The sequence below is a fragment of the Epinephelus lanceolatus genome, chromosome 2, assembly GCF_041903045.1.
Source record: "Epinephelus lanceolatus isolate andai-2023 chromosome 2, ASM4190304v1, whole genome shotgun sequence".
Taxonomy (NCBI): Eukaryota; Metazoa; Chordata; class Actinopteri; order Perciformes; family Serranidae; genus Epinephelus; species Epinephelus lanceolatus.
Genome location: NC_135735.1, coordinates 20,984,834 through 20,999,781, shown reverse-complemented (window position 1 = coordinate 20,999,781; position 14,948 = coordinate 20,984,834). Strand labels below are relative to the sequence as shown.

Genomic DNA, 14,948 nt, shown 5'->3' with positions numbered 1-14,948 from the left:
TTCTATGAAATTTGCACCTCTGTATCGTCCAATGTGCAGTGACAACTAGCTGTGTGTTGCTGGTCTGGTTCTGCTTTCCTCATCTGTGTGACATTAATGCCAGAGACATTCAGTTCAACTAACCAAAAAAAAAAATGTCACAGTAATAAAATCCTGCTTGCCATGTGTTAGTGTTTAAGGCTTTTGAAAGATTGATTGAAGACATTTTAATACCAATTAAGGCCTTATTTTTAAGTTTATCAATTCAACGCCTTTTAAGACTTTTTAAGGAAGGAACCCTGTTTCAGCACAGCTCAGCACAATTTAAACCTGAACAGAGGTTTAATTAGCCAGTGAGTGATATTTATGAAGAATGTACATAACATTAAACTAATGAGTATTATCTTAACGGCAATAATAATTCAATAATTTAATCTGAAAACACTAACAAAATTATATAACAGTTGATTAACAGCTCAAATTTTTTCCCCACCCAAAACAAGGCAGCAACACCAATAATAATGATTATTAATAAAAAATAATAATAACAAATTTGAATGGCATTGGCAATGCAATTTGCACTGACACCAGCTTTACCCTTCAACTTCCTTCCCCTCAGCAGAGTCGTCTGAAGCCGGATATACAGAGAAGTGTGAAGTGGCTTCTCACATGGCTGAAATGTGTGAGAGTGCGTGTGCAACCAAGGGTGCAAATGCTACAATAACATGTATGTGTGTGTGTGTGTGTGTGTGTGTGTGTGTGTGTGTGAGACCATGCATTGACTTTAATAGCAACTGATACAACATCATAGGGAGCCCTTGTCAACTTGATTACTCTGCACATGTTAAACAAAAATCAAAAAGATCAGTGACAGAAGGTGAAGGCAGAGAACAAAGCAAACCACTTTTGTGTCACTTAAAATAAAAAAATTATGTATGTTCCCCAAATTGATTCTCTACAGGAGACACATATTTCACAGACAAAATTACAGAGTCTTTGTATAATTTTCTTTTCTTGCTTTGGGCTTTCTGAGCAGCTGAATCTCATTTACAGACGTGCAGCTCTGGTAGGTGTAATGATTCTATCATGAAGCAGGCTTTCACTCCATGTCTCGAAAAGACCAGAAACAATAATCTTCGAGGTGGCGTAAGCCTGACTTTGAACATCATTTCTTTCAAATTAGGCCAGCTGACATCAAGTGTAAACACACGTGACACATGTGACACAGATTTTTACACACACCCACAAAGTACACACAAACCCACATAAACCATAAAAAAACATATAATTCAAAATTAACTCAGCGGTACATGCTGTGTGGCACAGAAAAACAATCAGGCTATCTGTTGCTTAAAGTAGATTATTCAAATCATCTGCACTCAGCTGAATCGACTCGTGTCAGGAGATAAAACATGTTTGCTGCTTATTTGTAGCCTTGTTTTTAAAAGTCTGAAGCCTGGATCATCTTTAAAACAACCTTCACCACTTCTCCAAGAATGAATTGTTAGATTAATGAAGACATTTTTCTCGCCTATCCTATCAAGCAGAACCCAATTTAGTTATAGCTTTGTGTTAAAATCAGCATGTTTTTTCTATTTACCTCTGAATTTTGGTTTTATTTCTCCAGATTTTGATATGCATCTCTGATATGTTTGCAGCTACTTCAATATAGTTAAGGTGAACAGAATTTCATTTGTGACGCCCAAAGCACTGAAATCTGACATCAGAAAAGATTCAACAGCAACACTGTGTTTTGAAAAACATGTCCCTGTCATGCTGGATAATCCACAGAACTCTCTCAACACTTTGCACATGGACTTATCATATTTCCACAGTAACAGTTCGGCAGCAATAACCTCAGAGACGAATATCATAAAACCTGGAAAAATTAAACCAAACGTTTCTGCATGACGAGTAACCACGAAAGGTGAATGAGAAATGTTTTCAGAATCCGAGTGACTTGGTCCTTTAAAGTTAAATTAAAGTTAAACTGCATCACCTATCCTATAACATTGATGGATTGGCTTCAGTTCAGAACTGAAGAAGCCTTTTGGATGAGAGGCAAAATGTCTCAAGCAGGTCCAGTTGCCTACGATATAGCACTTAAGACTGTCAGATTTTGATACTTTTTTCAAAGTATGGTTTCAGTTCTCCTTGACACCTTTATATTACATGCATGTCTGACAGCAGGGTGGCAGCCTCACAAACCTTCTCAGTGCATTACTAGCCATGATGTAAACGTTTACATTAATACAGATAACATTTAATTTTAATGCACTGAATCAGCATCCCACTTGTACGTATGTAGGCTATGTGTGCTCACGATCTGTTGTTCTTTAAGGAGCAGACGTGCCAGTTACCTCCGCAGCCTTGTGCTACATTCATGTGAGGTTGGAATAATCTGAAAAACTTGTCCCTGATCAAATGTCATGGCTCACCTGATCTGTTTCCTTTGCTTTTTGTTATCATTGTAGTTTAACCGCTCTCAGTAATAAAACCCATCTTCCTCATAGCGTTGATGTTGTTTCCACATTACAGCTTAAAACTCATCAACAAACAGAAGCTGACAAAATGACCATCCGTGGAGCATCTGAATGCACCATTGGCATTGGCTGGCATAGTCTCAACTCAGCTACAACTTAATCTGTCTTGATGTGTTCAGTCAGTGTCATCGCTGTGCTACAATACAACACCATACGGATTACGACTCAGATGTTGGTCGGCTGACCTGGTACATATCAGACACTAAAAAGATTTGTTTAAAGAGATTTGTTCGTTCATTTCTGCCCATCACTAGTCCAACTCCCCAACACCGGTAAAATTGGTGAAGTTTTCCCGTAAATATGAAAAATTTTAGACGACACACATCTAAATCAGACTCTGACTCTCTGCTGTAGTTTTTTTAAACTGTATTTTGCCACACGTTTTAGTATATGTACGTATTTCCACACCATCAAAATAGCATGGAAAATCTATTAGTCATTCAGCTGTTGATCTGGTCGTCCATCATATTCTACCACTTATTAAATTTTAAAACAAGACAGGACACAGTCAATCAATCAATCAATCAATTTTATTTATAAAGCCCAATATCACAAATCACAATTTGCCTCACAGGGCTTTACAGCATACGACATCCCTCTGTCCTTAGGACCCTCGCAGCGGATAAGGAAAAACTCCCCCAAAAAAATCCTTTATTGGGGAAAAAAAACCAGTAGAAACCTCAGGAAGAGCAACTGAGGAGGGATCCCTCTTCCAGGACGGACAGACATGCAATAGATGTCGTACAGAACAGATCAACATAATACATTAACAGTAATCCAGTCTGTGCAACTGAAGCATTTCTAATTTACCCATGGTTCATACTGCTCATCTTAGCTGCTGTTGTTTAATGTTTGTTGCTAATATTAAATGTACCTCTCAGTTTTACCAATTAAATGAGCCTCAAGGTTAAACTTTTAAGGTCATGTCAATTTCACTACACACAAAATAGGTATAGGCCACTAGACCCTTGTAGGCTTTCATCAGCTTGCCATGTAATGTCAGTAACATCAGGAGGTTTAGACTTTAAAGGACGAGGTATGGATCACATCCAACATCTTATCTTAAAATATAATGACGAAAACTTTGTCTGTGTGTGTGTGTGTCTGTTCCATGTTTTTCTCCTCACTGACTTGGTCAATCCATGTGAAATTTGGCACAGTGGTAGAGGGTCATGGGAGGATGCGAATGAAGCAATATTACATCAATTGGCCAAAGGGGAGCGCTATAGCAACCGATTGAAATTGTACATTTGAATGCGCATATCTCATGCCCCGTATGTCGTAGAGACATGAAACTTTGCACAGAGATGCCTCTCTTCATGAGGAACACATTTGCCTCAAGAACCCATAACTTCCAGTTATACAGATTTTCCACCATTTTGAATTTTTTAAAAAACACTTAAAATCGATCTCTTCCTAGGAAGTTTGACCAATCATGCATGAAACTCGGTGAACATAATCTAGGGACCAATATCTAAAGTTCCCTCTTGGCAAAAGTTGGAAAACTTACTAAAACTGAGCTTCTATAAGGCAATGAATATTGCGGAGGGTGTGGCGCATCACATAAATGTGTTTAACATCTCAAGGGTTTCACCGATCACCACGCAACTTTGTAGGCATATGACCACACATAATGTGAGGGGACCCCTCCATTATTGACCCCATCAAACAAAATGGGGGCGCTAGAGAGCTAATTTCTTATCTAGGCCTAATCGCCATATCGATTTTTACTAAACTTGGTAGATATGTAGAACAGGACGCCTCAAGGTGACTGGAGAAATTTAACTCTAATTGGCAACTGGGTGGCGCTATAACAACAGAAAAATGCTTAAAAATGGCTAAAATGCGACCGATTGCTGTGGCTCCCCCTGTGGCCAAATGTTGTTGGGTTTTTTTTCTAATTTTTGATATGACTAAGTCATGGTATGGTATGCTGTACATAATCACGGAAACTGTCAGTGTGTCATTCTGTCAGTCAGTCATTGTGTCTGTCCCACGTTTTTCTACTCACTGACGTGGTCAAACTATGTGAAACTGCACATATGCATTGAGGACTGGCATAGGTAGAAGCTGCCAATGGGTATGGACTAGTAAGTTTAAATTTTCTGACGATACCTGCTGCCTTCAGGTTCATCCAACCCTTTTATGTAGTCACGTTTCTCTACATCTTGTTAATGCAGTATAAAGAATTTATCACTTCCTGCCCTCCATCTGAATTTTGTGCACTACAATAGTCACGTGATTGCAAACAAGCTAATAGCCAGTGCAAGGCTAGCTGTATCCTCCTGTTTACAGTCTTCATGCTATGCTAAGCTAACTCTGTCCTGATGGTAGCTTCATATTTAATGTATAAGCAGGTGCTCTCAGCGAATTAGTGTATTTCCCAAAATGACAAACTATTAATTTAAGTGTACATCTATTGAGGTTAGAAGTGGAAAAAAACACTGATTTGCTTTAATCTTCCAAAGTAATTTTAAATTCAGATTTAATTTAAACCACAAAGCAAAAACAATCTCACAGTAGGGTCCTGGGGGATTCAACTGCACATGCCAGACTAAATACAAAAATGTTATCGTAATGACAGACAGTCATGATGTAATATGGATCTCAGTGTCACTATTTTTACACCCAGCAAAACCCACATACAAGTGATTTCATTGACCTCTGAATAGCAGAAATATCTACAACCATTTAAACTCTACCTCTGTGTAATAATGCTCATATCAGCCTTTACCAGACTGATGCCTTTCATCAGATATAAGCGGTCCTTTCAGCCACAGAGCACAGTGTGTTCTGTACACTCTGTGCCATATGTTTGCTCTTGTACACGCACACACGACAGGATTTGATCAAAGCTCTGCTGTACATGGAAACTGGAGGGGGAACAACACTTTTCTTCGGGTCTGTGAAGTGACAGGATGCACAAGGACGGCTCAGCCCTCTGGACAAGGAGTTTTGTGTTAAAACCTTTGACCTGTCCTTCCCCCTCTGCTCATTGTTGTGCTGCTTACATAACTGTCACTTTCGTTGCTTGTACTGCACATTAGCAACCTTAAGTGCCACTTGTTCTGCGTGAAATTCAAATAAGTTGGACCATAGTCAACTGTAAGAGGATTCAGTTTATCGGAGAGATATATACACAGGAAATAATAATAATAAGAGATTGCATACATCATTACAAGTGTTACATAATGCACAGACACACTGCAATATACATGAGAGGCAATGAAGGGTACTCAACATTGCATTTCAGAAAATGTTCCTTGAACTATTTAAGCTGAAACTTAGAGATACACATCCACCCTTTATCCATCTGCTACATCATTTCAAACTTTAATTAGCTTTGTTTCACAGTTCTGTGTTCTTCAGTGGGATTTGTTTATAAGCGTCCTCTTCATGTTGCTCCCCCCACTCAAACTTTAAAGTGCAGTCCTCCATCTTGGACTTGAAGACTCTTGAGAAATATTGATTCATCTCCTCTGTGAACATGTTCTTCCAGTCTCCAATTTTACCTGAAGTGTAGGAAGGGAACAGGGTGAGATTTATATAGATATTTAATTAAAGTGTGCATTTTTGTTCCTCACAGCTGATCATAGTTTTAAACATAGGCCTGTTGACTCCTTTCTTTACAGATGTTACGGATGTTAAAGGTCCAGTGTGTAGGATTTAGGGGGATATACTGGCAGAAATGGCAAATAATATAGTAAGTAGTGGTTTCCTTTAGTGTTTAATCACCTGAAAATAAGAATTGTGTTTTTGTTACCTTAGAATTAGCTTTTAATTTTTACTTAGGGAGCAAGTCTTCACCCATGGAGTACACACGTTGCGCTGCTATGTTTCTACAGTAGCCCAGAGTGGACAAACCAAACACTGGCTGTAGATAGGGCCATTTGTGTTTTTCGCATCAGCTGCTGTCGTTAGCAGCCCCTTCATGACCAGCTGAACAGCAACGGAAAAACATTATTTTTTAATGTGAAACTGTTTTATTCAGTATTTTTACCGGTTTAAATCACCGGGTCCATTTGTTTTGAGGAGGAAGAGACCTCAGTGGAAAGTTCGGCTGCCATTACAAACCTCCTGAACGTCTGGATCTTAAGTTAACCGAGGAAAAAAGGCGAGCACACATTAGCATGTGCTGGGTCACTGATTTGAAACCGCTTTATTCAGTGTTTTTACCAGTTTAAATCAGCTAGTCTGTTTGTTCTGGAGGGGAAGAGACCTTTGTGGATAATTAAAAACATCTTGAACAATGAACACTAAAGGAATCTTTACTGGGAGTTCATGCTAGGCACATGGGGGAAGTTTTAGCTGGTTGCAATTTGCAATCCTCACTGCTAGATGTCACTAAATCCTACACCCTGTTCCTTTTAGAAACCTCAAATAAATTGTTGTACATTCACGGAAATATGCTGACTTCCAACTACTCTTTTATCTAACTCTTGTTGACTCAACTGAAGGATTCTTAGAGGCCCAAAGAGATTAATTAATACAGTATTTACAAGAAAAACTAAAATCTATGTAACATAATATATTATTTAATCTCCTTAATCATTTTATGACCCCTCAAATTCATCTTGAGACCTCTTGTTAAGTGCCGACTCTCAGGTTGGGAACTACTGCAGTAAAAGAACCATTAGTGATTTTTTTTTTTACATTTGGGTCACATTTTTTGACACAATCAGTCAACTACACTTGATTCATCAGCATATGACAGAGCAGAGCCCCACCTTTTCTCATGAAGGAGCCCTTGCTGTGGTCCATTATGTCCTCAGTCACCAGGGTGTAGTTGACCATCTTGTTGTCTTTCATGCTGCTGAAGCTGCAGTGTTTCACACAGCTGTTGATCTCGTCCTCCAGCAGGGAACTCTGTAGATAAGCGCTCACCCTCTTTATGGCGCCATGTAGGTCCTGACAGCAGGAAGGAGATGATGATATTATTAAAAATAGATTATCAAAAAAGAAACTGATTAGAAAATAAAGTTAGTATTGCAAAAGGTCACTGACTGTTGTAAGCAGTGTGCCATGGCTTCCTTAAAATAGGGGATTATTATAACCTCTGATGTAAGATGTAAGGTCACGTTCGGAAGGCATGTTTGAGGAAGTGACTTCAGTGTAAACATCATTCTGTCAGTGGTAGATGAGCTAATGGACATTTAGCGTGATGAGAGTGATATGTTAAGCCTCTTTTACCAATGACATTTCTTCGTAGGTGATGTGAAGCATATCGTTCATAGCTGCTGTCTGACTGGTCCAGCCTTTAATGTGGTCAAACCAGCAGCCATAGGACACTGAAACAAAGAGAAGTACCACATAAACATATTGTTGCTAGGGAGTAAAATCACCACATCCTTACAAAAAATAACATAAATATGTCTTTTTGTCCCGACATCAACTTACGTGTGCCATCCAGGAAATGATTTAAAAACTCTGGAAATGAGCCAGGCTCAGGGAGGAAGTTGGCCATTTTGTGGAAGTGGTAAAAGGAAACCACCACGTCTTTAGGGTTTCTGCTCACGTAGATAATCTGTGAGATGTCACACAGCAACATCGTCACACTGTTTGTACTTAACTCAACCAAGATACCAGATACAGCAGTACAAATATTGATATCTGAGAGTTTAAAATGGTAATGGTATACTGGCTAAAAGTGGGCATGAACAATCAACCTTGATATGAATCCCCTGGATACATACAGTACAGGCCAAAAGTTTGGACACACCTTCTCATTCAATGCGTTTTCTTTATTTTCATGACTATTTACATTGTAGATTCTCACTGAAGGCATCAAAACTATGAATGAACACATGTGGAGTTATGTACTTAACAAAAAAAGGTGAAATAACTGAAAACATGTTTTATATTCTAGTTTCTTCAAAATAGCCACCCTTTGCTCTGATTACTGCTTTGCACACTCTTGGCATTCTCTCCATGAGCTTCAAGAGGTAGTCACCTGAAATGGTTTCCACTTCACAGGTGTGCCTTATCAGGGTTAATTAGTGGAATTTCTTGCTTTATCAATGGGGTTGGGACCATCAGTTGTGTTGTGCAGAAGTCAGGTTAATACACAGCCGACAGCCCTATTGGACAACTGTTAAAATTCATATTATGGCAAGAACCAATCAGCTAACTAAAGAAAAACGAGTGGCCATCATTACTTTAAGAAATGAAGGTCAGTCAGTCCGGAAAATTGCAAAAACTTTAAATGTGTCCCCAAGTGGAGTCGCAAAAACCATCAAGCGCTACAACGAAACTGGCACACATGAGGACCGACCCAGGAAAGGAAGACCAAGAGTCACCTCTGCTTCTGAGGATAAGTTCATCCGAGTCACCAGCCTCAGAAATGGCAAGTTAACAGCAGCTCAGATCAGAGACCAGATGAATGCCACACAGAGTTCTAGCAGCAGACCCATCTCTAGAACAACTGTTAAGAGGAGACTGCGCGAATCAGGCCTTCATGGTCAAATAGCTGCTAGGAAACCACTGCTAAGGAGAGGCAACAAGCAGAAGAGATTTGTTTGGGCCAAGAAACACAAGGAATGGACATTAGACCAGTGGAAATCTGTGCTTTGGTCTGATGAGTCCAAATTTGAGATTTTTGGTTCCAACCGCCGTGTCTTTGTGAGACGCAGAAAAGGTGAACGGATGGATTCCACATGCCTGGTTCCCACTGTGAAGCATGGAGGAGGAGGTGTGATGGTGTGGGGGTGTTTTGCTGGTGACACTGTTGGGGATTTATTCAAAATTGAAGGCACACTGAACCAGCATGGCTACCACAGCATCCTGCAGCGACATGCCATCCCATCCGGTTTGCGTTTAGTTGGACGATCATTTATTTTTCAACAGGACAATGACCCCAAACACACCTCCAGGCTGTGTAAGGGCTATTTGACCAAGAAGGAGAGTGATGGAGTGCTGCGGCAGATGACCTGGCCTCCACAGTCACCGGACCTGAACCCAATCCAGATGGTTTGGGGTGAGCTGGACCGCAGAGTGAAGGCAAAGGGGCCAACAAGTGCTAAACACCTCTGGGAACTCCTTCAAGACTGTTGGAAAACCATTTCAGGTGACTACCTCTTGAAGCTCATCGAGAGAATGCCAAGAGCGTGCAAAGCAGTAATCAGAGCAAAGGGTGGCTATTTTGAAGAAACTAGAATATAAAACATGTTTTCAGTTATTTCACCTTTTTTTGTTAAGTACATAACTCCACATGTGTTCATTCTTAGTTTTGATGCCTTCAGTGAGAATCTACAATGTAAATAGTCATGAAAATAAAGAAAACGCATTGAATGAGAAGGTGTGTCCAAACTTTTGGCCTGTACTGTACATACTGAGCAGGACATTTCCCAGTACTGCTTGTTGGTGATACCGTTATTGATTTATCTCAAGCCTTTAGCATTTCTGTTCTACAATTTCTTAAAACCTTTTTGACAACATATTGTATACACTGTTGCGACACATCTGCAATAACTGATATCAGCCAGTATATTGGCCTGGTTGAATGATCGTCTGTCTCTATGCTTAGAATAACTCTATTGTCCAAATGTTTGCATATAACATGTAAATTTGACCTTGGCTTTGGAGCCCTGGAGGGCGGGGCCCAGCAGGTGATGAGGCATGTGTGTAGTGATGATTCCAGGTCTGGTGGGTGAAGCCTCCATCACTTCAGTGAAATAATAATGCTCCAGCCAGGGAGCCCGAGCCCAGTTTGGGACAGTTTGGGACAAGTGTGGGTTCCCTCTGTTGGATATGAGAGTCACTATTTCCTGCATCCATGTGGTGCCTGTTGAGAGGACAGAGAGGAGCATCTGACTTTCATTAAATCCATTCATAAACACATAACAAGCAAAAAGACACTAAAAGCTAAGTAGTAGGCTCATACCAGTAATGGTTACATACGTTAATGGATTTTGACATTTTGTGTACAATGAGTTACTCAACATGCCCGCATGTTAAGTTGCGTCACGCGCAAAGACACAACAGGTACCATGTATCTGGATCAGTTCGTTGTCTCTTCTTACCTGACTTTGGGTAGGAGACAATGACGATATCCGTGTCCTCAAACGGAAATTTGAGAGCGTGCTGTAAGGAATCCTGGGTGTGCAGGTGTCCGGGAAACGAAATACCATGAAACTTCTCTATGACATCCAACCTGGCCATATCCAACTCTGATATAAGGATGTTATTTGCTGGTCTTGATTAGCTGCCTCTTGACTAGTTTTCCTCTTGTGTTTACCTTCCTCTCGCTCAGTCTGTCTGTCTTGTAGTCTATCTTTGTACATCCGCTCTGTGAGAGAGGCTGATGGCCACAGAGGCTATATGTATGCTAAAAAGAGGAAATGCAAATGGGACTCCCCAAATGGGTGTCATACAGTGGGTGTTTGCAAAAGATGACATAGAGCTCCAGACATGGGCAGATTATGAGGCAACTGTGCCTCTGTGTACAGATATGTCCCAACACCTCTCCTACGTAGGAGCAAGACACACAGACTTTGTGGTATTGTTTCCTTTTGTTCCTTTTTTGTCTCTGTGACGCTTTTTTTTTTTTTTTTTGGCTTCTTGTGTGTCTTAACAGTCATTTTGTGTCTCCTTGTAGTTGTTTTCTCTCCATTTTTAGTGATTTGGCCCATTTTTGTAATTATTTTTGTTTCTATTTTGTTTCTTTTTTGTCTCTTAGTGGTCATTTTATAACTGCATGAACCCTTGTCCTTATATATATATGTATATATATATGGTGTGTCATCCTCAAGCTCAGGTCCTTTACCAGAGGCTTGGGAGTTCGAAGGTTCTGCGCAGTATCTTAGCTGTTCTGGACAGAGACCTTAGATGATGTACCTGGAATCTGCTGGAGCCACTCTCCCAGTTTGGGGGTCAGAGCCCAGAGTGCTCCGACTACCACTGGCCCAACTGTTGCCTTTACTCCCCACATCTTTTCAAGCTCCTCTTTCAGCCCTTGGTATTTTTCGAGCTTCTCGTGTTCCTTCTTCCTGATATTGTTGTCACCTGGGGTTGCTACATCTGTCACCGCTGCTTTCTTCTGTCATTTGTCGATTAACACGATGTCCAGTTGGTTAGCCCTCACCAGTTTGTCAGGTTCTTAGCTCAGTCTTTCTTTGTCTTCCATTCTGACCTTGGGACTCTCAGCCCATACTCAGTGCAGATGTTCCTGTACACTATGCCAGCCACTTGGTTATGGCTTCCCTGCCTGCATCTTACACCCTGATATTATGTACTGAACTGTCTCAGGAACATCTTTGCACAGCCTGCACCTGGGGTCCTGTCTGATCTTGTTCTAAGTGCCTGTTCCTGGGCTGCCATGATTTGAGCTTCCGTGCTGGTAGGATTTCTTGATGTTGGCCACTGCTTCAAACTGTCAGTGGTACATGCCATGCAGGGGCTTGTCCTCCCATGATGGTTCATCCTCCTCTTCTGCACTCTCGGGTTTCTGCTGCTTGAGGTATTCACTTACTTATATATCAAACACCTGCGCTCACATACACACATACACACTCACTCTGACTTAGATGACTGGGGTACATGAAAGAGTGGCGGGTGAGATCAGAGTGCAAGTCACCTGCTGAGGTCGGGACATTTGGGTTAGAGATGTAAACAACCTACTCAACTGGTTTTAACTGGTCCGAGGGGGCTTCCAGGGGTCAGGTTAGGTAAAAAGTGATGTTGTGACCTATGTGAATTGAAAAAACAATTGTAGTTCCACACATATGATTGGTTAAAATCTTAAGAAAGTGAGACTGGGTATAAACATCCGTGCCCAAGGATTTTGGGTTCAGTTCTTGGTACAGACTACCTACTCAAATGGGTTTATTTGGATGTCATCTCTGAACATGGGATAAACCTTCTTGCGTTGGATTTCGGATCAGATTCCTTTTTTTTCTCAGAGTGCTCTGGACTTCCTTTGATTTTACTGGGAGCAATTTTTACTGAATATTGATCAACTCAGTCAAATTTTTGGTTCAAAGGGAGCCAATTAATACACAACACCCTGATTTTATCTTTTAATTTCATTTCTCATAATTATTTTGTATCAGCTTTTTCCAGCTCTCCACTGATGTTAGGCTATACAGTGTTAACACTGATTGAGATAAAGCAAATACGTCATGTTTTATGGCTGTAGCATTTCATCAGATGGAGATATTTTAATGTCATGTGCACCATTTAAGATACACTTTCCCAAAATTCAGCCTGGAATAAGCAGAGGGTCTGTGGAGCCCCCATAAGGTCGACCCTGAGAGGCAGCTTACTGCTTGTTGAAGCTGTTAATTTCAAGACTTGTGATTGTTAATAAAAACGCACAGTATCAATACGCACATTTTGGGTTCACTTGACCTTATACTTCATTCTACTTAACTTAGACCTGTTGTCCTTGTTCATGGACAAATTTTGTGCCATCTAGTATTAGTGAGAGCACAATACACTAATCCATGTAAAAACAAGATGGCAGCAATCTCTGCCAAGTCAGGCTGCAACCGATCCCGACGCAAAAGTGAACAAACCCTGATCACGTTTTATGAATGAAACTTGTTTATTTATGATTAATTATATTTGTAGCTTGATATAGCAAAAAAATTGACCAATTTTAGCAGCAGTAACAAGATAAGACACTGCTGATAAGAAAGTACTCCTATGAAGACATTGGGACCTTACTATTGTCTTGTTTGAGGACACTGGGACTTAATCATTGACAATGTTTAGTTTTTTATACATATTGGGTCCTACTCATCCTACCTCCTACTCAAAGACACTTTACATTGGTTAAAAAAGATCACAAAATAGACTACAATAAAATACACACAACATCATTCACATCGGAAAAACAAAGCCAACAGGCGTAGCACATCATATGTAACAGAGGCCACTCAGAGTGATTAGTACAATGTGTTGTTAAAAGATGATATATGGAACTTTTTTTTTTCAAAGTATATAGAAAAGCAAGGTGCTTCATCTTAAAATATTACTAGTCCATACCCATTGAGTGCACAGTTGCCGACGTACAGTTTCACATGGTGTGTATTTGGGATACAGGTCATAGGAAATTGCAGATTAAATAGTCAACTGAACCCATTAAGAAGAGCAAAGTATTCAGACAAAGTTTTTGTGAATTTGAGCCACACGATCTGTCGCATTTTAGCCATTTTTCTGTTGTTATAGTGCCACCCAGTTGCCAATTAGAGTTAAATTTCTCCAGTCACCTTGAGGCGTCCTGTTCAACATATCTACCAAGTTTAGTAAAAATCGATATGGCGGTTAGGCCTAGATAAGAAATTAGTTCTTTAGCGCCCCCGTTTTGTTTGATGGGGTCAATAATGGAGGAGTCCCCTCACATTATGTGTGGTCATATGCCTATAAAGCTGCGTGGTGATCGGTGAAACCCTTGAGATGTTATACTCCTTTATGTGATGAGCCACACCCTCTGCAATATTCATTGCCTTATAGAAGCTCAGTTTTAGTAAGTTTACTAACTTTTGCCAAGAGGGAACTTTAGATATTGGTCCCTAGATTATGTTCGCCGAGTTTCATGCAGATCGGTCAAACTTCCTAGGAAGAGATCAATTTTAAGTGTTTTTCATATGAATGTTTTTTATATAACTGGAAGTTATGGGTTCTTGAGGCAAATTTGTTCCTCATGAGGAGAGGCATCTCTGTGCAAAGTTTCATGTCTCTACGATATACGGGGCATGAGATATGCCCATTCAAAGTTTGCTATTTCAGTCGGTTGCTATAGCGCCCCCCCTTTGGCCAATTGATGTAATATTGCTTCATTCGCATCCTCCCATGACCCTCTACCACTGTGCCAAATTTCACATGGATTGACCAAGTCAGTGAGGAGAAAAATGTGGAACAGAGACACAGACACAGCTGTGTTGGCCATTTCATTTAAGCATAAATCATACGTAGAAACAGGAACAAGAGGCTGGTCGCTCTGAGGATAGCTATGAGTGAATCAGGTTCCCAAAATTTCCCAAAAGCCTCAGGGAAGCAGGGGAAAATGTTTTTCTAATATGTATACAGTTTACTGCATGACCAGAAGGCATGTGCTTATTTGCTAATTGTGGATTTACAGCTGTGGCAGACAAGTGAAACATTAGTAAAAAAGCTATGTGGCTTTTCCCTGGAATAATAGAGTCTATGTAAAGTTATGAACTGTATCAGTCTGGCATTGACTGAACAGTTCCTTAAACATTCATCCCAGACTTTGAGCTACACATTTTTACAGTCAGGGAATGTAAAAATCACTGTAGGCCTACATCGGTGATAAACGAAAATTAAAATGTAAGTTTGTCAAGGCCACAGAGAGCCACTGGAGAGGGACTGAACAGCCACATGTGTCTCTGGAGTCAATCTACTGTGTACAGTGGATAGACTTAAATTGCCTGTAATGATACAGGTCTGCTATACTGTGTGGGCCAG

General features: G+C 40.3%; 1 protein-coding gene across 1 annotated transcript; it reads right to left on the bottom strand.

Annotated features, from left to right (window-relative positions):
- Nucleotides 1–5,621: 5,621 nt before the first annotated feature.
- sult5a1 (sulfotransferase family 5A, member 1) lies at nucleotides 5,622–10,827 on the bottom strand. The gene is made up of 6 exons (XM_033629181.2): nucleotides 10,541–10,827; nucleotides 10,091–10,302; nucleotides 7,920–8,046; nucleotides 7,713–7,810; nucleotides 7,250–7,430; nucleotides 5,622–6,034 (listed from the first exon to the last, which is right to left on the bottom strand). The coding sequence occupies exons 1-6, from the start codon at nucleotides 10,677–10,679 to the stop codon at nucleotides 5,871–5,873; spliced, it is 921 nt and encodes a 306-aa protein (XP_033485072.1). The 5' UTR covers nucleotides 10,680–10,827; the 3' UTR covers nucleotides 5,622–5,870.
- Nucleotides 10,828–14,948: the final 4,121 nt, after the last annotated feature.

Coding starts and splice junctions, on each gene's coding strand:
- sult5a1 (XM_033629181.2), bottom strand. CDS start 10,679: ATGGCCAGGTTGGATGTCATAGAGAAGTTTCATGGTATTTCGTTTCCC. Junction 10,303..10,540: donor TGTCTCCTACCCAAAGTCAG/GTAAGAAGAGAC, acceptor TCCTCTCAACAG/GCACCACATGGATGCAGGAA. Junction 7,431..7,712: donor CCTACGAAGAAATGTCATTG/GTAAAAGAGGCT, acceptor TCCTGCTGTCAG/GACCTACATGGCGCCATAAA.